At 43.7% G+C, this 24,611-nt stretch overlaps 1 protein-coding gene across 2 annotated transcripts in view; it reads left to right on the top strand.

Moving 5' to 3' along the window:
* grid1b (glutamate receptor, ionotropic, delta 1b) overlaps positions 1-24,611 on the top strand; it is a 426,632-nt gene that overhangs the window by 202,550 nt on the left and 199,471 nt on the right. For both annotated transcript variants that reach the window (XM_055897543.1, XM_055897462.1), the window contains exon 3: positions 3,967-4,251. In XM_055897543.1, coding sequence (XP_055753518.1) covers positions 3,967-4,251 — 285 coding nt within the window. The remainder of the gene's footprint in view (positions 1-3,966; positions 4,252-24,611) is intronic.

Here is a 24,611-nt window from a genome sequence, read left to right as displayed (position 1 = left end):
GGATTCTAACCTGGTTGTATTCTGTATGTGCCGTAGCTAACTATCACTGAGCATTCTAACCTGGTTGTGTTCTGTATGTGCCGTAGCCAACTATCACTGAGGATTCTAACCTGGTTGTGTTCTGTATGTGCTGTAGCAAACTATCATTGAGGATTCTAACCTGGTTGTATTCTGTATGTGCCGTAGCCAACTATCACTGAGGATTCTAACCTGGTTGTGTTCTGTATGTGCTGTAGCAAACTATCACTGAGGATTCTAACATGGTTGATTTCTGTATGTGCCGTAGCCAACTATCACTGAGGATTCTAACCTGGTTGTATTCTGTATGTGCCGTAGCCAACTATCATTGAGGATTCTAACCTGGTTGATTTCTGTATGTGCCGTAGCCAACTATCACTGAGGATTCTAACCTGGTTGATTTCTGTATGTGCCGTAGCCAACTATCACTGAGGATTCTAACCTGGTTGATTTCTGTATGTGCCGTAGCCAACTACAGTATCATTGTTATCCATTACATATTTGTTTGGCATGTCAATGAACGAATGCAAAGAGGCACTAATAGACTGGACCACCAGGCTAGGAGAATTCAGATTGTTCCACGAGGCATCCAAAAGCCTTCTAGCATAGGAATACTTTTTGTTTGTTTCATGGTTGTATCTTTGAACTAAAACCAGACGTTTAAAAGTCAATGAATGAAGCGTATGCTTTGAACCTAATTTGTGTTTTTCTTGACATTTTTAATGTGGTTCAAGTGAGTGGGATTAATAGTGAGAGACAATGCTGTTGATGTTAAATTACCCAAATCCACTCAACAGATGGTTCCAGAGACTCTGACGGTGGGTTTAGAGACCAACCAGATTAATATTATTACTGCATCATTCAATTAGAGAACACAGTAAACAAACGGATGCTACTTTACATAGTGCACTACATTTGGCCAGAGCCAGAGGTCTTTGGGCAAAAGTAGTGCGCTACGTAGGAACACGCGTCATCAGTCTGAATTTCCCCCAAACCAACCTTCTGTTTTACTGGTGAGAAATGGCATTGTCCCTGATATGTCTATGGGTGATGGATGGGGGCCTCTAGCATGTTTTAATGTCTCCTCCAACCGTTAATAGATCGTTACTTCTTACCAATGACGCTCCCATCCACCGGTGGCTGTCCCAGCACAGTGTTGCAGCTTGTGTCATCTTTAAAATACTCATCAAAGCTGAGGCTTAATGCCGCACACAATCCGCCTGTAACATTTCACTAATGAACCTAAGAAAGATTTGTGAATTGATGGGAGACGAATGAACACACACAATGAACACACACACACACACACACACACACACACACACACACACACACACACACACACACACACACACACACACACACACACACACACACACACACACACACACACACACACACACACACACACACACACACACACACACACACACACACACACACTTGAGCTGTTGATTAGAATTCCAACCCATTGGTGTCCCTTCCTAAGTGAACTGGCACTAAAATGAGATGAAGCTGAACGTCTACATACAGTAAAGGCCCAGGGGCCCACTGAAGTTGGAGTAGGGCATTGAATGATTGAATATAGAACAGTATGCAAACTTTAGATTGGTGGGATACAGGGTCATCTTATTTCTTGAATAAGCAATATGGGAGATTGCAGACACCTGAGATTTCAGGTTGCGTTCCCTTAGGGACGTCGCTTCACTCTCTGCTCTGTTCTGGGACCCAATTGATGTAGAGCAGATGAAACCCACTCACCATAATCCGGTGAAGCATGTGTTCAATTTACAGCAGTCTGGTGTAGCTCTCTTCTGTGACTCCAATGATATCTTCCTGGATGTCACATTAACTAGTCTCTTGAATCATGTTCATTTCCTGGCCTGATTTATTGTCCCTGAGCACGGAGGACGAAAATGGAAAATGACATTTGGATATATGCCCTTAGCCCTCAAGACGATTCTCTTTCCTGGGCGCTACCGTTCTCCCCGTTCTCCGTAGCATTTCTTGTGGTCTACTATTTTGGGCATCTACCATCCAGTTGCATTCATATCAATGAAATTGAATTTGAATGACTCAGCAAATCAATGCTCAGAAATAGCTTTGCTGTAGTTCCTTTGTTTTGAGGAAGGACATAACCCACACAGACTGGTGGTGGTGTGAAAGACTGGTACTTTAGATCTACAATTTGTTTTGTTGCGCACGTTAGCGATTTTCGGGGGGAAACTCATGAGCAATTATAACTCCTCCAAAAGGACATTAGTGGTTTGTCTAGAGTCTGGACAATTGATTCCACACGAATAATAGGTGTCTATTGAACTATTTAGGGGCCACAACCTGAAGCTACGATTTTGACGTGTGTGTGTGTGTGTGTGTGTGTGTGTGTGTGTGTGTGTGTGTGTGTGTGTGTGTGTGTGTGTGTGTGTGTGTGTGTGTGTGTGTGTGTGTGTGTGTGTGTGTGTGTGTGTGTGTGTGTGTGTGTGTGTGTGAAAGCCTGTTTATAGGAGGATCAGAGGGCACATAGACAGTGAGCAGAGGTCCTATTGATGAAGACCTACCACCAATGCAGAGCTTTTAATTCAGTGTAACAGGAATTAAAACTCAATTGACCTTGAGTAATAATTGTCTTGTGTCAGCGATTCTTTCCATGAATCCTCCTCCTCTCCCCACCTTGTTCCCACTCACCCCTTTTCTTTTGCTTTCTTTCGCTCGCTATTTTGCCCCAACCGTGTATCGATCCCAGCAGGTTTTACAGAGGCACTTTTAATTTCATTTTCATTTGACTCCATTTGAGTAGTTTAAAAACAGTGACACTGCCAAGGAAATCCAATTGGCGGATCCATTACGTTGGCTGATGTGGAGGTAAGGGGACTGGGCCGGGCGGTGTTCGTCCTGGGATGTGTCGGTCTCCAGGGAAACAGGGAACAGGAGGGATTTTCCTTTAAATACATTATTTTCAAGACATAGGAAGTGAAGCAGATCAATCATGCTTTGGGTCTGTGAAGAGTGCGGTGCTCTAAGTACTTCCTCATTAGCAGTATTTGTTTAAAAGCCAAAGCGCTGCTATTATACTCTGTAGATTCACCCAGTCCAAGCCTAGGGTTCGGTCCCAAATGGCACCCTATATCGTGCACTTCTTTTGACCCATAGGGCGCTGGTGAAAAGTAGTGCACTAAAGTATGTAGGGAATAGGGTGCCATTTTAGATGCAGCCCTTGTCTCTGGAGGTCCTACTCAAACTGTGGCGGATAACATAACATAAGCCCTTTGCAGTGGGAGAGTGTTAGTGTGAGAGTGACTTTTCTCCTTTGTCGCGGACTGGCGGTGCAGTGCACGGACGGGCTTGAGATCACTCAAAGGCCTCTGTGCTTCATTTTTTAATGACCTTTAGAGAAACTTTAGAAATCCCTCAACCGGAAATAATTAGCCCCAACTCTGTAGAAAATCTCAGACGAAGAGCAGTCAAGGTTGTCAAGTCTGAGAGAGAGTGTGAGAGCTAAATAATGGAGAAGATTTGGGAAAAGGTCATACTAATCAAGGCGAGAGAGAGTGGAGATTTTACAGGGTATTGGGACAGATCCTTTTATAGTTACTATAATGCAGCGTGTCAGCTGTTGACTGTAGCACTGTCAAAGCCTAGTGTCACTATTACAAGCAGTGGTTGTGTATCAAAACGGAGGGATTGCACAGAGAAGTCACAAAGCAATTGACTCTGTCACACTCTATAATAACTGTAATTTTCCTCTGAATAATGATCTCATGTTGACCAAGGCAATGCATTCAGAGCTGTAATGTGAGCATTAGTATTCACTGAAGACTAGAATTTGATTTCATATTTTACATTTCAAACTCTTTGTCTTCTTATGACAATGTGTTTTATAGTTAGATGAATGTGCTGCTGACTTCAGTGTACTGATCTCTCTCTCTCTCTTCTCTCTTCTCTTTCTAGCCTGCGAGTTGATGACCCAGGGCATCCTGGCTCTGGTCACCTCTACCGGCTGTGCCTCGGCCAGCGCCCTCCAATCCCTGACTGACGCAATGCACATCCCACACGTGTATGTCCAGCGCAGTGGCGAGGGCTCGCCACGCACCACCTGCCAGCTCAATCCCAGCCCCGACGGCCAACGCTACACCTTGGCGGCGCGCCCGCCCGTCCGTCTCAACGACGTCATGCTCACCCTAGTTGGCGAGCTGCGCTGGCAGAAGTTCATCGTCTTCTATGACAACGAGTATGGTAAGTGTGGAGTATGGAGTGGCTAGCTAGTGAACATGGCTAGCTAGTGAACATGCTTCGAGGCTGGCACTAAAAGGATTCCAGAGTATTGTGGAAGGAGGTTGATGACGAGAGGTGAGGGGGCGAGATCTGCAGGATGGTCTGTCTCCGACGACAAAAGTGCTCCAATCAATGAAGCCTCTCAGAGTTGAGTGATCGGATGGAGGAAATAGAGCTTACTCACCGTCACATGGGAAGCTCTCGCTGTGAGAAGTGGGAGAGAGGGAGAGAGGCTGTCTTACTCATCAACGAACCACCTGTTCCTGATACTTATCAAATCATGTTAATCAGGATCAAATGAGTCTGCTTTTAGTATGATGAAATGTACGGTACAGCAGCTTCATGATAGGATCCAAGATTTCACAGCATGCTCCTTTCTGCTCAATGCTTCTAGATAAGGATTATATTTCCTATATTTTATATCGTTCCATTATATGAGTCTATATTTGTGAAGGTATAGAGCGGCATCAGAAAAGGTCAGAAGTTCAACCTGTCTATGTTTGGCTTGTGATGCCCTTGAACCAGGGTCTTTATCAACATAACCCAGTTGTTTCAATATTGTCGGATGACTGCATACCGCCATATTCGACTGCTTTTCTATAGCTGATGAAACTTGAGGATGTGTTTCAATAGAAACTGGGGGATGAGGATTCTCAGAAAAGTATAGCAGGTTGCAGTGCATGTGTTTGTGGCAAAGGTTACGGTAAGGGTAAGATACTAAAGTTTCTGGCTGTTATTCTGTTATTTATCATGAATTTACTGACGTTGCACTCTGACTATATGAAGAAGAGCAATGGATTAGAAATGGTTATTATGTCTTCTTGTGTCATGCTTCTTAATTTGTTGTTTTAGTAAATGTGCCATCTTAATATTTCTATTTTAAGAGGAGGATGCATAATGTCTTCCTGTTCTTCAGGAAAACAAAACATTCAGGTGGACATTATGAAAGGAAATTGCACAACACTATACTTCACAAGGTAAAATCATAACAGAGCACAAAAGATGGTTGTCGCCAAACCATCTGACTCAACAAATGATTTTTAGCATACACAGGCATGTACAAGCCAGCGTTTCCCTCCCCACCACTCTATCCAACCCCAGCCTCAACAATATCACTCCTTTTGATGAGCAAATGCATTAAATAAGTGAGGGGAGACGAAGAAGGCACATTTATTCAAATTAAGTCCTTTAAGTTTATTAGGAGCAGATGGGGTCTGGGTTTGGGTGTCTAGGCCTGGCTCCAGCATGGCCCAGGCCTGACAGCTGAGTGATGATGATTAAGGAGAGACCTTGGATTGCATTGCTGCTTCCATCCCGTCTCCCCCCTGCCTCCCTTGCCTCCCCAGCCCCTCTCTCAACCTCCGTGCTCATTTTCCCTTTCATTCTGTCTGTCTTTCATCCCCTCTCTCTCTTCACCTTCCACTGTAATTCGCTTTCTGTCTGTGTGTGTTTATCTTTCTGTCTGTGTGGGTTTATCTTTCTGTCTGTGTGTGTTTATCTTTCTGTCTGTGTGTTTATCTTTCTGTCTGTGTGTGTTTATCTTTCTGTCTGTGTGTGTTTATCTTTCTGTCTGTGTGTGTTTATCTTTCTGTCTGTGTGTGTTTATCTTTCTGTCTGTGTGTGTGTTTATCTTTCTGTCTGTGTGTGTGTTTATCTTTCTGTCTGTGTGTGTTTATCTTTCTGTCTGTGTGTGTGTTTATCTTTCTGTCTGTGTGTGTGTTTATCTTTCTGTCTGTGTGTGTTTATCTTTCTGTCTGTGTGTTTATCTTTCTGTCTGTGTGTTTATCTTTCTGTCTGTGTGTGTTTATCTTTCTGTGTGTGTGTGTTTATCTTTCTGTCTGTGTGTTTATCTTTCTGTCTGTGTGTGTGTTTATCTTTCTGTCTGTGTGTGTTTATCTTTCTGTCTGTGTGTGTGTTTATCTTTCTGTCTGTGTGTGTGTTTATCTTTCTGTCTGTGTGTGTTTATCTTCCTCTGTGTTTGTTTTGCTGTCATACTCTCATTCTCTTTCTCAGTCACTTCCTCATGGAAACCCTGTTTCGCCTCGTAAAGTACAGACAATTCCCTCTTTGCTGGTTTGCTTACAAAAGGACAAAGGGCAAATCCCTCTACCCGTTTTAGAGATATGTACAGTACACTGATGCTGTTGGAAATGCAGAAATAGCATTTCAGTTCTTTTTTTAAACTTCAGTCCCACAAACAGTGTGGAGTAGACCGTTTTTGGTTGGCACATGGTTGGTAAACTGCTGAAACAATGTTTACTGCACTGCTGTCGCCATCATAGCTGACTGCGAAACCTTTTTGGTTATACCACACACGAGACTTGCTACATAGCACTGCTCTCAACAGTCTTGTGCAAAATAAGTTAAATGAATGAATGAATTAACAAACATGCCCCACTCTGCCTCCCCATCTCTCAACTTCACAGCTCTCCAGCCTCACCCAGGAATGTGGCACTTCTTTCCCCTACTCCAATCTGACTACAGGGTCATTGGCTGGGCTATGGAATGTCATTATACTGTTGGAGGTGTTGAGACTCAGGATTTAGACAGCGGGTCTCTATAGAGTGAAGAGATGTGGCGAGGTGGGGGGAAAACACACCACAGCTATAGTCCACTGAATTGATTTGCCGGGTGCATTGATCTGCTCCGTCTGTCACTCAGTGCTCCGCCGAATGTTCCGCCAAGCATGAGACAACAGTTGGGCCACATCAAATATGGACTCCCAATCACAGACAGGTTTGGAGCTGGGCTGGCTCCAGTGTTGACTGGGATGGTGTCCCAAATAACGCCCTACCCCCCTGTATAGTGCACTACTTTATACCAGGGTCCATAGGGCTTTGGTCAAAAGTAGTGCACTACTTTTGGAGTAGTGTTCCACTTAGGATGCATCCTGGGACCTCCTGTTTTCACCTGCAACAATAAGAGCCACCTGCCAGCCAGCTGGAACGAAAGCCTCCTGGCTTTTGTAAGAAAATATATAATGTAAAAGGGAGTATGAGGTGAGAAGCAACGAGGGATAAATGATTTTGTGTTGACCCACAGGGTTCTGACGTGACCTCACATTGCTACACATGGGTTGCTGCATACCTTTCTGCCTGATGGTTTACAATGCTGTCTGGAGCTAACATACTGTAGTAGCCATATCATTATGTTTGGGTTATAAGGGGTCATTTCAATAGTATTTCATATATTATTATGTTGGTGAGGGGTCAATTATACGGGGTCAAAGTTAATTGCTTGAGTGGATACCCAGGGTCAGGGTTCACCACAATAATATTTTCATAATCACTATCAGAGTTAACATGCATTAGCCTATACTGACACTGGACACTGCCTTGAATGCAGGGCATTCAAGTTGGACACCAGTTCAACGCCCCCTGTGGCTGACCTGATCTGCTCACTTAGCCTCTTAGCGCTAGCTTAAGCCATTCATTTCTTTCTGACCTTCATCATTTTGTTTTATGCATGTATTTTCCCAGTCTAGGCGTTTGGTCCGCAGCAATTTCATTATATTTAGTGGTGTAGCTTTACGAAATCACAAGCCATAAAGTGAGGGTGGTTGATTACTGTCGCACTTCTTTATGCCCACTGTCATGATATTAATGCCAGCCTTAGTATAAATAAACCAATATCAGCCTGCGGAGGTGATTTCATGTATGTCTGGCCTGAAATCAGCTGAGTCACTCCCAGGAACTCCTCATTCAAAAAGCTTCTATTACTTTTACAGCTCCCTTACCACTCACTGTGTCATTCAAATGGTGTGATGATATTATCGAGACACCCTCCAGAATACAGGTGCCTCATGAGCCCAGGCAGATTTATTTACACAAACAGTTCCCCCAGGAGTGCATGGCTAGGCTTTCAGAGTGGAGCAACTGAGGACAACTCCACTCACAAATCAGTCACTCTTACTATCCGCCCAAGACATGTAATAAAGTGTTATCAATTACATAGTTCCATCTTGTAGCTCCTATCTGCTACGTTCAACAACGTTCAGTTAAACAAGTGAACTCCGCGATTGCTTATTTAAAGGCAGTGATTGCGTAAGCCTGGCGAGAACGCTTAAACAAGGATATACCCCGAACCCATACTAGATGAGTCGCATATTTACAGAGCATTAGTGCTTAAATAAATGGCTACTGTGGCCTATCATCTTAAGCTCGCCCGCTTGGTTGTATTTGCTTGTGGCTTTACTGGACTATGATTCCTGATAAACGCCATCAGTTCAGTCAAGGACTTTGAACGTGCATGTGAAGGATGGGGAGTTCGAGGAAGATAGAGGGAGCACAGAGAGAAGAAGCGGTGCCTCATTTGAACTGGATGTTTTGTAAATCCCTGCGTGACTTCGGCTCAGTCTCCGCGGGCTTTATATAATGCTGAGTAATTCCCGGAGCTGCTTGATGCTCTGAGACAGGTCGCTCCAGGAGAGGCCAACAGAAGGCACCTCACATCACAGTTCCATGCTATCCTCCAGCAGCTCCAAAAAAGCCCGCAAGCCCCTCTCCTCTGGAAGGCAGATTAGCCAACACCTGTGTGGGATCACAGGGAGCGCCGCCTGCGTTAGTGCCGCTCTAGCATGGCGCCACATTTGGATCATCTGACGATTTTGTAAATGTACATAACATAGTGGATTAACTCTGGGAATGGTGTGAACCGTTGGGGGAACAGAGGAGAAGAGAGGAAGGGGTGGATCAAAAGGAGGTTGATTATCAGCAATAGTCAGATGCCACATTACAGATGTGCCTATGGCGGCGGGTGCTTTTGTGTTGTTTTTTTCCATTGTCTGTAGTGTAGGGCTGTTTGCATTGATTTAATACCACTCCATCTTTCATCTGTACAACAGAGCTTCCTGAGAAAGCTCATTCTGATTTCAGCCAGCCAGAATGAATGTACATTTTTACTGCCAGCCGTTTATGAAAAGTGTCAGTAATTTTGCTTAATTACATGTGGGCGGCAGGTAGCCTAGTGGTTAGAGTGTTGGGTTAGTAACTGAAAGGTTGCAAGATCGAATCCCCGAGCTGACAAGGTAAAAATCTGTCGTTCTGCCTCTGAACAAGGCAGTTAACCCACTGTTTCTAGACCGTCGTTGTAAATAAGAATTTGTTCTTATCTGACTTAAATAAAGGGGAAAAGTACTCAATGGTCATGTAAGAGTAAAGATACCTTAATGGAAAATGACTCAAATGAATGTGAAAGTCACCCAGTAAAATACTCCTTGAGTAAAAGACAAAAAGTATCTGCTTCTATATGTACTTAAGTACAGGGGTGAAAAAAGTACTAAAATAAAGCAAAACCCTTGACTGGTACATCCTCCCACATTTCTGGTTGGCGACACAGGGAACCCAAAAACTGTCATATTACTACAGAAAGTATTACCCCTTGTTGACAGCAACTATTTTCATTTTTATTTGATGTTACAGACAAACTAGGAACAACAATAATGACATAATGCCTCTGACTTTATCAGAAACTTGCCCGTACTGCTATATACTGTAATTGCATCAATATAATACCAACCAACCTTTTTTTGACTTTGGGGGGTTTATTTGTTTACTGCTATTGTACCATAGTAATTCACAAGATGGTATGATATGATATGATCATTTTTGGTACCAATTATCATAATTGTGCATTACCATGGTAGAATGTAGAATGCAGGTTAAAAACCATGGTATTTCCATGATCCTCACCTATACCATGGTATAAAGTATGCAATACTATAGTAATATTTAGGTACAATCGCAGTATCATGGTAGTACAAATTAAACCATGATACATTTCTATGATTCCGACTATACCATGGTATAAGTGAAAGTACCATAGTAGTAACATGGTACATTTTTGTAAGGAGACAGCGCTCATTCCTCATCATGTTATATACTTAATAGGAATTATGTTATTTTGAGAATCCACTTAAAATTGTATGATGACGCATACCTATACTACATGACCAAAAGGATGTGGACACCTGCTCGTCGAACATCTCATTCCAAAATCATGGGCATTAATATGGAGTTGGTCCCCCCTTTTCTACTATAACAGCCTCCACTCTTCTAGGAAGGCTTTCCACTAGATGTTGGAACATTGCTACGGGGACTTTCTTCCATTCAGCCACAAGGGTATTAGTGAGGTCGAACACTGATGTTGGGCGATTAGGCCTGGCTTGCAGTCGGGCGTTCCAATTCATCCCAAAGGTGTTCGATGGGGTTGAGATCAGGGCATTGTCCAGGCCAGTCAAGTTCTTCCACACCTATATTGACAAACAATTTATGTATGGACCTTGCTTTGTGCACGGGGGCATTGTCATGCTGAAACAGGAAAGGGCCCTCCCCAAACTGAATCCTCTAGAATGTCATTGTATGCTGTGGTGTTAAGATTTCCCTTCACTGGAACTAAGGGGCCTAGATCGAACCATGAAAAACAGCCCAAGACCATTTTTCATACTCCAAAAAACTTTACAGTTTGCACTATGCATTCGGTCAGGTAAAGTTCTCCAGGCATCCGCAAAACCCAGATTCGTCCATCGGACTGCCAGATTGTGAAACGTGATTCATCACTCCAGAGACCGCGTTTCCACTGCTCCAGAGTCCAATGGCGGGGAGCTTTACACCACTCCAGCCGATGCTTGGCATTGCTCATGGTGATCTTAGGCTTGTGTGGTTGCTCAGCCATGGAAACCCATTTCATGAAGCTCCCGACGAAAAGTTATTGTGCTGACATTGCTTCCAGAGGAAGTTTGGAACTCGGTAGTGAGTGTTGCAACCGAGGATATACGATTTTTACATGCTACATTCTTCAGCACTTCTATTCTGTGAGTTTGTGTTGCCTACCACTTTGCGGCTGAGCCGTTGTTGCTCCTAGACGTTTCCACTTCACAATAACAGCAATTACAGTTGACTGGGGCAGCTCTAGCAGGGCAGCAATTTGACGAACTGACTTGTTGGAAAGGTGGCATCCTATGACGGTGCCCCGTTAGAAGTCTGAGTTCTTCAGTAAGGCCATTCTAATGCCATTGTTTTTCTATGGAGATTGCATGGCTGTGTGCTAGAGTTTACACACCTGTCAGCAACGGGTGTGGCTGAAATAGACCAATCCACTAATTTGAAGGAGTGTTCACTTACTTTTATATATATATAGTGTATTCAGGGCTGCGTTAACAGACAAAAACGTTAACACGGCCTCATTTACACTAAGCCATTGCCAGACAACAAAATCACAGTCACAGTGAGCCAGCAGAAAATGCCAGTCTGGTAATTATGTTCCTGTCTTACAATGGCTGAGTCTTGTTGTTCAATGTACCAGTATTGTGAACTCAGCAACAACAAAAAATGTCCCTTTTTCAGGACCCTGTCTTTGAAAGATAATTTGTAAAAATCCAAATAACTTCACAGATCTTCATTGTAAAGGGTTTAAACACCGTTTCGCATGCTTGTTCAATGAAACATAAACAATTAATGAACATGCACCTGTGGAACGGTCATTAAGACACTAACAGCTTACAGACGGTAGGCAATTAATTAAGGTCACAGTTATGAAAACTTAGGACACTAAAGAGGCCTTTCTACTGACTCTGAAAAACACCAAAAGAAAGATGCCCAGGGTCCCTGTTCATCTGCGTGAACGTGCCTTAGGCATGCTGCAAGGAGGCATGAGGACTGCAGATGTGGCCAGGGCAATAAATTGCAATGTTCTTACTGTGAGATGCCTAAGACAGAGCTACAGGGAGATAGGACGGACAGCTGATTGTCCTCGCAGTGGCAGACCACGTGTAACAACACCCGCACAGGAACGGTACATCTGAACATCACACCTGTGGCACAGGTACAGAATGGCAACAACAACTGCACGAGTTACACTAGGAACGCACAATCCCTCCATCAGTGCTCAGACTGTTCGCAATAGGCTGAGAGAGGCTGGACTGAGGGGTTGTAGGCCTGTTGTAAGGCAGGTCCTCACCAGACATCACCGGAAACAACGTTGCCTATGGGCACAAACCCACCGTCACTGGACCAGACAGGACTGGCAAAAAGTGCTCTTCACTGACGAGTCTCGGGTTTGCATTTATCGTCGAAGGAATGAGCTTTACACCGAGACCTGTACTCTGGAGTGGGATCAATTTGGTGGTGGATGGTCCGTCATGGTCTGGGGTGGTGTGTCACAGCATCATCGGACTGAGCTTGTTGTCATTGCAGGCAATCTCAACGCTGTGCGTTACAGGGAAGATATCCTCCTCCCTCATGTGGCACCCTTCCTGCAGGCTCATCCTGACATGACCCTCCAGCATGACAATGCCACCAGCCATACTGCTCGTGCTGTGCGTGATTTCCTGCAAGACAGGAATGTCAGTGTTCTGCTATGGCCAGCGAAGAGCCCAGATCTCAATCCCATTGAGCACGTCTGGGACCTGTTGGGTCGGAGGGTGAGGGCTAGTGCCATTCCCCCCAGAAATGTCTAGGAACTTGCAGGTTCCTTGGTGGAAGAGTGGAGTAACATCTCACAGCAAGAACTGGCAAATCTGGTGCAGTCCATAAGGAGGAGAATGCAGCTGGTGCAGCTTAATGCAGCTGGTGGCCACACCAAATACTGACTGTTACTTTTGATTTTGTCCCCCCCCCCTTTGTTCAGGGACACATTATTCCATTTCTGTTAGTCACATGCCTGTGGAACTTGTTCAGTTTATGTCTCAGTTGTTGAATCTTGTTATGTTCATACAAATATTTACACAAGTTAAGTTTGCTGAAAATAAACGCAGTTGACAGTGAGAGGACGTTTGTTTTTTTGGCTGATTTTGTTTATTCTTTAGGAGGCACAGTAAAGACATTACTTGACAAAGACATACAATAGCCTAAATGATACATTTTATACTTAAAAAGCTCCTCTTCAGTCAAAGTTGTACCGTTAGAAGAGTCAACGGCGTCACCGGCTTCCTTCTGCCAATTGTATTCAATTCACCTTTTCCTTTGACCATCTTTGCCTTTGAGACAATCATGATGACTGCTTCTACACCCTGTTTCAGTGTAGCTACTCATCAGTAATCGGACTTCACACAAGGCAAGCTGATGATGAATCCTTGGGGGATGTCATTGAGAAGAGCTTTCATGGTCGTCGGATTCGTGGCGCCAATTTGTTGTCGCTAATTAAGCATTCAACTGGGCCTGCGAGTGACATTGTCTAGACACCTGCAGCAGCTCCAATATTTGGGCTCTTTTATTTTCTTTCTTACGATTTATGCTTTGATGTTGCGGCCAATTAAAGTCCTTAATTGGCCAGGAATCTTCAATAAGGGAAGTGGATGTAGCGGGGGTAGGGACTCGGTGAGACGTTGTGTGTTAATGACTGCGTCCTCTTCTTAATCTCTACCCACCACACTCACCTGGGGCCCTCACCGAGTGACGTGGACGGTCTGGGAGACTGGAGTTTGTGAGGGCGATGGGAGTGCTATGAGAGAGTGATAGAGATGTAGATATGGGGAGGAAGAGAGAGGGGTAGAAAGAGATGGGGTAACTAGAGAGAGAGAGAGAGAGAGAGAGAGAGAGAGAGAGAGAGAGAGAGAGAGAGAGAGAGAGAGAGAGAGAGAGAGAGAGAGAGAGAGAGAGAGAGAGAGAGAGAGAGAGAGAGAGAGAGAGAGAGAGAGAGAGAGAGAGAGAGAGAGAGAGAGAGAGAGAGAGAGAGAGAGAGAGAGAGAGAGAGAGAGAGAGAGAGAGAGAGAGAGAGAACCATTCATCTCACTTTCATTTGTTATTTTCCTCTCTCCTTCCTTACTTCCTTCCTTCCTTCCTTCCTTCCTCCCTCCCCCTACCTTTCTATCTCTCTCTCTCTTCAATACCCAAGGGGTCTGCTAGGCTCTGACATCCTTATCTTCTCTATCTCTTCTTTTAGAACTGGGACTGTGATCTTAAACATCTTTGTTCCATCAAAGGTGTGATATAATATGATCAGATACGATAGGAAGGCTATTTTCGCCTGGCTGGACCTGGAGTGGATGACGACATTGCTATGATTGATCCCCCTGCACCCCTCTCCTTCGGCACTTGGTCTGTTCTGCTGCTCTGCAGCCACTCCACAGCCATAAAAAGTTGAGCGGAAAATCGGGCTGGGAGCGAAACACACTTTGACATTTGTCTTCATTAACTGTTTTTTGTGTTGTGGTGTTATTTTCTCCTCTACGAATTGGGCAGATTCCTTGCAATGTCTGTCCTTTCATGACCTATCCCACATGGCCAATAAATATGGCCAAGATAAAGCGTCATTGGAGTGTCCAGGTATGCACCCCAGGTCCAAACTATTCAGATTGCATCTAATGTACAGATGTAGGATCTTAACTTGATACCATGTACAGCAGGAAATGCAAACTTGTGGTGTAGTCAATGTTTATTAAAACTTAGCGTCCCACCTGGCCAACATCCGGTGAAATTGCAGAGCGCGAAATTCAAAATAAATTACTATAAATATTAAACTTTCATGAAATCACAAGTGCAATACATCAAAATATAGCTTAACTTGTTGTTAATTCAGCCAAGGTGTCAGATTTCAAAAAGGCTTTCCAGCGAAAGCGATTATCTGAGGACAGCGTCCAGCACACAAATGCGTAACAAATCATTTTCAACCAGGGAGTTGCGACACGAAAGTCAGAAATAGCGATATAATATATGCCTTACCTTTGAAGATCTTCTTCTGTTGGCACTCCAAAATGTCCCAGTTACATTACAAATGGTCCTTTTTGTTCGATAAAGTCCTTTTTTATAACCATAAAAACTCAGTTTAGCTGGCGTGCTTCAGTCAATAATCCACCCGGTTTCCCTCTTTCAAAATGCTTACAAAATGAATCCCAAACGTTACCAATAAACTTATCCAAACAAGTCAATCAATGTTTATAATCAATTCTTAGGTACCCTAAGATGCAAATAAATAATACAATTTAAGACAGAGAATCGTTATTGTCTTTACCGGAGATTAACAAAAACAACGCGCTGTCTCGGCCATGCGCTTGGAAACTACAGCCAAAATGGAAGCCACTTAGAAAAACTACAACTTCTCCCTCATTTCTCCAAAAACCAGCCTGAAACTCTTTCTAAAGACTGTTGACATCTAGTGGAAGCCCTAGGAACTGCAATCGGGGATGATTTCGCTCTATTATAAAATTGCCAGGCATTGAAATCAGTGGTATGCTGAATTTTTTTGGTTTGTCCTCTGTGTTTCGTCTGCCATTTCAGTTCTGTTATACTCACAGAAATTATTTTAACAGTTATAGAAACTTTGGTGTTATCTATCCAAATCTACTATTATAGCAGGTGGTTTACTGTGGGCATGCTTTTCATCCGGACGTCAAAATACCGGCCCCTATCCCAAATAAGTTTTAAAAAGGCTTCTAAAGTTTGTAATGTCCACTTAAAAATGTCAGACTTGATTTGACCTAACTAAAAATTTGTCAACACCTAGATAATGTTCCATTAATTTTAATCCACACAATAATTCACATTTCCTGCTGCTGCAGGATTAGCTTCCTGCTGTAAGAACCTGGTAACAAAGATCTTACACCTGTAAAGTAATTTAACACATTAGATTGTAGATGATAGCATAGTATGCAGATCCATAAAAACACAATATCTAGTAGTTCTTTGAGAAAATACACATATCCCTAACACATACACTGAGTGTACAACACATTAGGAACACCTGCTTATTCCATGACATAGACTGACCAGGTGAATCCAGATGAACGCTATGATCACTTTGATTGATTGATGTCACCTGTTAACTTCTTGTCAATAGGGGGAGCTGTTAGCACTATGTAATCTTGACGTTCCCAAATTAAACTGCCTCGTACTCAATTCTTGCTCGTACAATATGCATATTATTATTACTATTGGATAGAAAACACTCTCTAGTTTCTAAAACCGTTTGAATTATGTCTGTGAGTGAAACAGAACTGCAATTTTTCTATGAGGATTTGAAAATGCTGAAATCTGCTCACTGTTCCCAGAACAGTTTATTAATTTGCCTGTCCTCTATTGGTCGAGATGCACTGCATACGCCTTCCCCTGGGTGTCAGCGAATAGAGGGTCTTGAAATGGAGTCTCTAGGCAGATCTGAAAGTTTATAAATTGTTTGGAAACGAAGTGTCCCCTCTTTTGACTCTTCGCTCTGACGCAGGGAGGATCTTGGCATGTCGTGTTAGAAGCTCCTGTTTTAGCTCCTAGATATATCCGGCTCTGTTTTTATTCGATATAGGTGTTAAAGACATCATAATGTTGTTATTTTAAACCGAGTTATGTCAGTTTATGTCAGTATATTGCGAATTTCGGGTATTTCATTTTCTGGCGTTGTAGGAAGTTGGGTATCTCTCTCTCTCATGCTATTGTTTACTGCTAATTGCAACGTGGAAGACAACGTTCTCCAACCTAGCAACGATTCTTTTGGACAAAGGACACCTATCCCAAGATTCTGATGAGAGTTCATCAAAAAGTAAGAACTATTTATGCTGATAGTTCCTTGTTCTGTTGAAAAAAGTCAAATGCATAAGCCGCCATTACTTGCAGTGTAGCCTTGCTTTATCGCACGCTGTATTTTGAAGTAACGTTAATTTTAAAATGTAACCCAGCGATTGCATTAAGAACTAATTTGTCTTTCAATTGCTGTCCAACCTGTATTTTTTTAGTCAAGTTTATAAATAGTTTTCGATTAGAATAGGTGCCTCTCCAAGATGGCGCCGGACAGATTGCTTCAGGTTTTGGACACTATTCTCATTGTATAAGCACGATTTGTGCCGCTAAATATGCACATTTTCGAACAAACTCTATATGCATTGTGTAATATGATGTTTAAAGGACTGTCATCTGAAGAATTCTGAGAAGGTTAGTGAAAAAATTTATATATTTTGGTGGTTTATACGTTATCACTATTTTTGCCTTGAATCAATGCTGGTGTAATGTTTGCTATTGTGGTAAGCTAATATAACGCTATATTGTGTTTTCGCTGTAAAACACTTCGAAAATCTGAAATATTGTCTGGATTCACAAGACCTGTGTCTTTCATCTGCTGTACGCTGTGTATTTTTAAGAAATGTTTTATGATGAGTAATTAGCTAATACACGATGGTCTCTGTAGTTATTCTAGTCGCTTTGGTGAGAGTTGTGATAGTGGCTGCAATGGTAAACTCTGATTTATACCTGAAATATACACATTTTTCTAACAAAACATATGTTATACAATAAATATGTTATCAGACTGTCATCTGATGAGGTTGTTTCTTGGTTAGTGGCTATTTATATCTTTATTTGGTCGAATTTGTGATAGCTACTGATGGAGTAAAAAAATGGTGGAGTAAAGAAGTGGTGTCTTTTGCTAATGTGGTTAGCTAATAGATTTACATATTGTGTCTTCCCTGTAAAACATTTAAAAAATCAGAAATGATGGCTTGATTCACAAGATGTGTATCTTTCATTTGGTGTCTTGGACTTGTGATTTCATGAACATTTTATTATATGATATCCCTGTGGCTTTAGGCTAGGCTATGCTAGTCAGCTTTTTTGATGGGGGTGCTCCCGGATCCGGGTTTGTGAGGCGTTAGATGTTAAATCTACTCTGGCGCCGAGTATTTTGTTTTTTTATGCATTATTTCTTACGTTGTTAGCCCAGAAAATCTTAAGTGTTATTACATACAGCCGGGAATAACTATTAGATATAAGAGTGACGTCAATTTACCAACATTACAATCAGGAATACGACTTTCCTGAAGTGGAACCTTTGTTCGGACCACCACCCAGGACATTGGATCTAATCCCAGAGGCCGATCCAAAACAACGTCGCCGCAGAAGAGGTAGACAGAGTGGCCTCCTGGTAAGGCTTTGAAGGCGTGCACACTCCCCTCCGCTTCCGAGTATACTACTCGCCAATGTCCAGTCTCTAGACAACAAGGTGGACGAAATTAGGTTAAGGGTTGCCTTCCAACGAGATATCAGAGATTGTAACATTCTCTGTTTCACGGAAACATGGCTCTCCCGGGATATGTTGTCGGAGTCGGTACAGCCACCGGGTTTCTTCATGCGTCGCGCCGACAGAAATAAACATCTCTCTGGGAAGAAGAAGGGCAGGTGTGTATGCCTCATGATTAACGACTCATGGTGTAATCATAACAACATACAGGAACTCAAGTTCTTCTTTTCACCTGACCTAGAATTCCTTACAATCAAATGCCAACCATATTATCTCCCAAAATAACTATTGTCAGTTATCATCATAGCTGTGTATATACCCCCTCACGCAGATACCACGACGGCCCGCAAGGAACTTAACTGGACTCATTGTAAACTGCAAACCATATATCCTGCATTTATTGTAGCTGGGGGTTTTAACAAAGCAAATTTGAGAACAAGCATATCGATTGCAGCACTCGCGCAGGCAAAACACTGGACCACTGCTAATCTAACTTCCGCGATGCATACAAGGCCCTCCCTCGCCCTCCTTTCAACAAATCCGACCACGACTCCATCATTCTACTGTCCTATAGGCAGAAATTCAAACAGGATGTACCCGCGACTAGAACCATTCAACACTGGTCTTACCAATCGGAATCCACACTTCAAGATTGTTTTGATCACGCGGACTGGGAAATGTTCCGGGCAGCCTCAGAGAATAACATCGATCTATATGCTGACACGTTGAGTGAGTTTATAAGGACAGGCAATGGAGATGTTGTACCCACTGTGACTATTAAAACCTACCCTAACCAAAACCCATGGATAGATGGCGGCATTCGCGCAAAACTGAGAGTGCGAACCTCTGCGTTTAACCGGCCGAATATGGCCGAATTTAAAGAGTGTAGTTATTCCCTCCGCAAGGCAATCAAACAAGTGAAATGCCAGTATAGGGACAAAGTAGAGTCACAATTCAACGGCTCAGACACGAGACGTATGTGGCAGGATCTACAGGCAATTACAGACTACAAAAAGAAAACCAGCCACGTCAATGACACCGATGTACTGCTTCCAGACAAACTAAACACCCGCTTTGAGGATAATACAGTGTCACCGACGCGGCCAGCTAACAGGGACTGTGGGCCCCCCCCCCCTCCTTCTCTGTGGCTGACGTGAGTAAGACATTTAAACATGTTAACCCTTGCAAGGCTGCCAGTCCAGACGGCATCCCTAGCCACGTCCTCAGAGCATGCGCAGACCAGCTGGCTGGTGTGTTTACAGACATATTCAATCGCTCCCTATCCCAGTCTGCTGTCCCCACATGCTTCAAGATGGCCACCATTGTTGCTGTACCCAAGAAGGCAAAGATAACTGAACTTCTGTCATCATGAAGTGCTTTGAGAGACTAGTTAAGGATCATATCACCTCCACCTTACCTGACACCCTAGAACCACTTCAGTTTGCGTTACCGCCCCAAAAGGTCCACAAACGATGCAATCGCCATCACACTGCACACTGCCCTATACCATCTGGACAAGAGGATTTATATATATATTTTTCACCTTTATTTAAACAGGTAGGCTAGTTGAGAACAAGTTCTCATTTGCAACTGCGACCTGGCCAAGATAAAGCAAAGCAGTGCAACACAAACAACAACACAGTTACACATGGAATAAACAAACATGCAGTCAATAATACAATAGAAAAGGTCTATATACAGTGTGTGCAAATGCAATAGGATAAGGGAGGTAAGGCAATAAATAGGCCATAGTGGCTAATTAATTACAATATAGCAATTAAACACTGGAGTGATACATGTGCAGAAGATGAGTGTGCAAGTAGAGACACTGGGGTGCAAAGAATGCAAAAATAAATAAAATAAATAATATGGGGGATAAGGTAGATGGATGGGCTATTTACAGAGGGGCTATATACAGGTGCAGTGATCTGTGAGATGCTCTGACAGCTGGTGCTTAAAGTTAGTGAGGGAGATATGAGTCTCCAGCTTCAGTGATTTTTGCAGTTCGTTCCAGTGATTGGCAGCAGAGAACTGGAAGGAAAGGTGGCCAAATGAGGAATTGGCTTTGGTGGTGACCAGTGAGATATACCTGCTGGAGCGCATGCTACGAGTGGGTGTTGCTATGGTGACCAGTGAGCTGAGATAAGGTGGGGCTTTACCTAGCAAAGACTTATGACCTGGAGCCAGTGGGTTTGGCGACGAATATGAAGCAAGGGCCAGCCAACGAGAGCATACAGGTCGCAATGGTGGGTAGTATATGGGGCTTTGGTGACAAAACACATGGCACTGTGATAAACTGCTTCCAATTTCCTGAGTAGAGTGTTGGAGGCTATTTGTAGAGGACATCGCCGAATTCAAGGATCGGTAGGATAGTCAGTTTTACGAGGGTATATATATTGGCAGCATGAATGAGGGATGCTTTGTTGCGAAATAGGAATCCGATTCTAGATTTAATTTTGGATTGTAGATGCTTAATGTGAGTCTGGAATGAGAGTTTACAGTCTAATCAGACACCTAGGTATTTGTAGATGTCCACATATTCTAAGTCAGAACCGTCCAGAGTAGTGATGCTGGACGGGCGGGCAGGTGTGGGCAGTGATCGGTTGAAGATCATGCATCTAGTTTTACTTGCATTAAAGAGCAGTTGGAGGCCACGGAAGGAGAGTTGTATGGCATTGAAGCTCGTCTGGAGGTTAGTTAACACAGTGTCCAAAGAAGGGCCAGAAGTATACAAAATGGTGTAGCCTGCGTAGAGGTGGATCAGAGAATTACCAGCAGCATGAGCGACATCATTGATGTTTACAGAGAAAAGAGTCGGCACGAGAATTGAACCCTGTGGCACCCCCATAGAGACTGCCAGAGGTCCGGACACAGGCCCTCCGATTTGACACACTGAACTCTGTCTGAGAGGTAGCTGGTGAACCAGGCGAGGCAGTCATTTGAGAAACTAAGTCTGTTGAGTCTTCCGATAAGAATACAGTGATTGACAGAGTCTAAAGCCTTGGCCAGGTCGATGAATGCAGCTGCACAGTATTGTCTCTTATCGATGGCATTTATGCTATCGTTTAGGACCTTGAGCATGGCTGAGGTGTACCCGTGACCAGCTCGGAAACCAGATTGCATAGCGGAGAAGGTACGGTGGGATTCTAAATGGTCGGTGGTCTGTTTGTTAGCTTTCGAAGATCTTAGAAAAGCAGGGTAGGATGGATATAGGTCTGTAGCAGTTTGGGTCTAGAGTGTCTCCCCCATTGAAGAAGGGGATGATCACGGCAGCTTTCCAATCTTTGGGGGTCTCAGACGATACGAAAGAGAGGTTGAACAGGCTAGTAATAGGGGTTGCAACAATTTCGGCGGATAATTTTAGAAAGAGAGGGTCCAGATGCTGTTCATTGATTACAGCTCAGCATTCAACATCGTAGTACCCTCAAAGCTCATCATTAAGCTGGAGGCCCTGGGTCTCAACCCCGCCCTGTGCAATTGGGTCCATGACTTTTTGACATGGAAACCATGTTTGATGTTGTTGATACCTTTCCACTTATTTCCGCTCCAGCCATTAACATGTGGCCGTCCTCCCCAATTAAGGTGCCACCAACCTCCTGTGATCTCAACACATCATACCGACCCCTTGTTCTTTGGGTAATCACTCTGCATCAAAGGAGCTCTGCCTTTGCTACTAATAGAGTAGGGTCTGAACGGTGAGCTCAGCTTTGACGGCAGCCTAAAACCCTTCAGTCTCTTCCCCCTCGTCTTGCCTCACCTCAGGCAGGGATGCCGATGGAGGGGGAAGGCCCCAACAGCACCAGCGGCACCAGCAGTGGCCATGATAAATGACACTTCTCTCCTCGCTCCCCTAACTCCTGAGGATCCAGACATTTGCCTTTGACAACGAGGTGTGTTTTTCAGCCAATCCCATCACAATGCTCTTGGGGGAGAATGGGCAGATTATGCTGAGCTTCTCCATGTGCTCGTTGGTAGGGACCAGGGCATTAGGCTGGTATTAGATGCACGATTGCTTTTCGCTCTTTACTCTGAAGCTTGAGTTCTTTTTCCATCCGCCTCCTTTGACGCCTTCACTTAAGCGCTGCGTGAAACAGTGGGGGTGAGAAGTCATTTGAAAGGAGCCACCGTCTCGTGCGTCCTTCTGAGATGTGCTTACCAAGACACTGTGAAAATTCGTAGGTCTTATTTGTGAAGGGGTTGGCATCAGGCTTACATTGCATGATATGATTGGTGATAGAGCGCCAGTGAATCAGTTGAAACTGAAGTGTGTTTCAGCAGTAGACTTGTAATGTTCATCTCAGCAGATGCTGTAAAATCCTGGAAAGGTACTTCATGTCATGAGATTAACGAAGGGATATTTTGAAGAGATGGATAATGATAGAAGAAAAGGAAGCTATACCTGTCCCATCCTCTCCTCCTCTCCATACTGTGGAGTATAGAGCCTGGAGGAGGGATGAGCGTGGAGATTCTCTCCTGGAGCTAAGAAGCGGAGGTGATGTGTCGCCAGTGATCTGGGCTGAGGCAAATGAAGTGAATGTCAAATATCTCCAGTCTTTGGGACTAGGAAAGTTATTAACTGGCTGGCTAGCCATCCGTACACCTACCTAGGACATCCTGGCCTAGCCCCGCTCTATACAGGCCAGAACTAACAGCAGCAGGGAAGAAAAGTGACCTCACCTCTACATCCAGAGTATTGTGGATTGACATCCAACCATGGGGGTTTGAAATACCTCTGCTAACTTAGCTATGAACTCTTCGAGATGCTGATCATGTCATGTTATAGGTGGCATCCTATCAGGCTGCTCTAAGAATTACTCTACCTGTCATTCGTCCTTCTTCTGGTTCCCCTCTCCTCTTCCTCACTTAGCTCAGTTGTTCGAATACTTCAGAAATGCATCCTTCCTTCCTGCCCTTCTTGAGATAAGCACTGATCGATAAGTGAGTGGATAGGTGGAAACAAGGTTACCACCATATTACTTTCACCAATCCAACCAATCCAGGTCTGTGATTACTTCAAGGAAGCTAGGTAGGAAGGATGCATTTCTGAAGTATTCGAACAGGGCCAGTGTCTATGAGCTGATAGTCAGCCCACTCTGGTGCCTGTCCATGGTCCTGAACACTCTGCCGTTCAGCAGATGGCCTGCTGCTGGCTCACTGGTCCATGTGATGGTCTTTGGCATCAAAGTCCCCCCTCCCATCTGCTCATCTCCTCTCCTCCACTCACAGTCCCTGCCCCTGTTGGCCCCCAGAGTGGGAGATGTTAACTGCAGGCACCTGTCCCTGTGGGCCCCCCAGAGAGTGAGATGTTGACTGCTGGTCCCTGTCCCTGGAGACAAGTATCAGTGGTAGGATCTCAAGGGGAATACATACACTGCATTTTATAGAAAGGATATATGTTTCAGTCAACAATCCATGAGCCATGAGAAGAAAACATACAAAAAGGTTTTACAATGCAGAAAATAAAGACAACTGTAGCAGTAGGAATTTGATTGTAGAATGGTTTTCAAATCGCTCTCCTGAAATAGGTATTTTGTGATGCATTTCCTGAGAAATGGATATTCCCTTCTTCTAGCACAGACGACAGTGTGGATGACACATTTACACGCAGGAGTTCATCCTGGGAACATGGCTGCCACCACAGGAACCTCCATTTCCAGCAGTTTCCATTAAAGCTATAGTAAGTCATTGCAACTGGTTTGTTGTTCACCAGAGGGAATTGTTGGGAAACAAAATGGAGCCCAGGGAGGAAGATACATAATGAGTTCGATTTTCTACTCAAGCTGTGATGAACTGAGAATGTTGTGTAGTTAATGGTCTCCTATGCTCCGCCGCTGGTCACTACCCACACTTACGCACACTGTACCTGAGTGCTAACTGGTGTCACAGTGGGAGAGATCACACAAGCATTTCGCTACACTCGCAATAACATCTGCTAGCCATGTGTTGGTGACCATTAAAATTTGATTTGATTTGATGTTACCTATTTTAATGGGATGTTTGTTCATCTCTCTCCAGATCTGTGGTAACATACTGTATGGCTCTAAGTGATTATAGTAGTTGCTTTCTCACCCTTGTACTTGGAGTCACAAAGGGTTGGTCTGAAGTGTATTTATTTCACACCCCTATGGTGAACCGTTAAAGGCCCAGTGCAATCAAAAACATAATTTACTGTGCTTTGTATATTTTTCCACACTATGCGCTTAGAATTATACTGTGAAATTGTGAACATTATGATAATGCCCTTTTAGTGTAAGAGCTGTTTGAAAAGACTGTGTGAAATTTCTACCTGTTTTGGTGTGATGGAGATATTAGTTAATAGGCCAATAAGAAAGAGAGTTCCAAACCTCTCTACCAATAACAGCTAGTTTTCAGTTTTCCCCTCCCCA

The sequence above is a fragment of the Salvelinus fontinalis genome, chromosome 1 (genome assembly GCF_029448725.1).
Source record: "Salvelinus fontinalis isolate EN_2023a chromosome 1, ASM2944872v1, whole genome shotgun sequence".
Taxonomy (NCBI): Eukaryota; Metazoa; Chordata; class Actinopteri; order Salmoniformes; family Salmonidae; genus Salvelinus; species Salvelinus fontinalis.
Note: the sequence above shows the minus strand (reverse complement) of the source record. Positions and strands in the feature narration are given on the sequence as shown.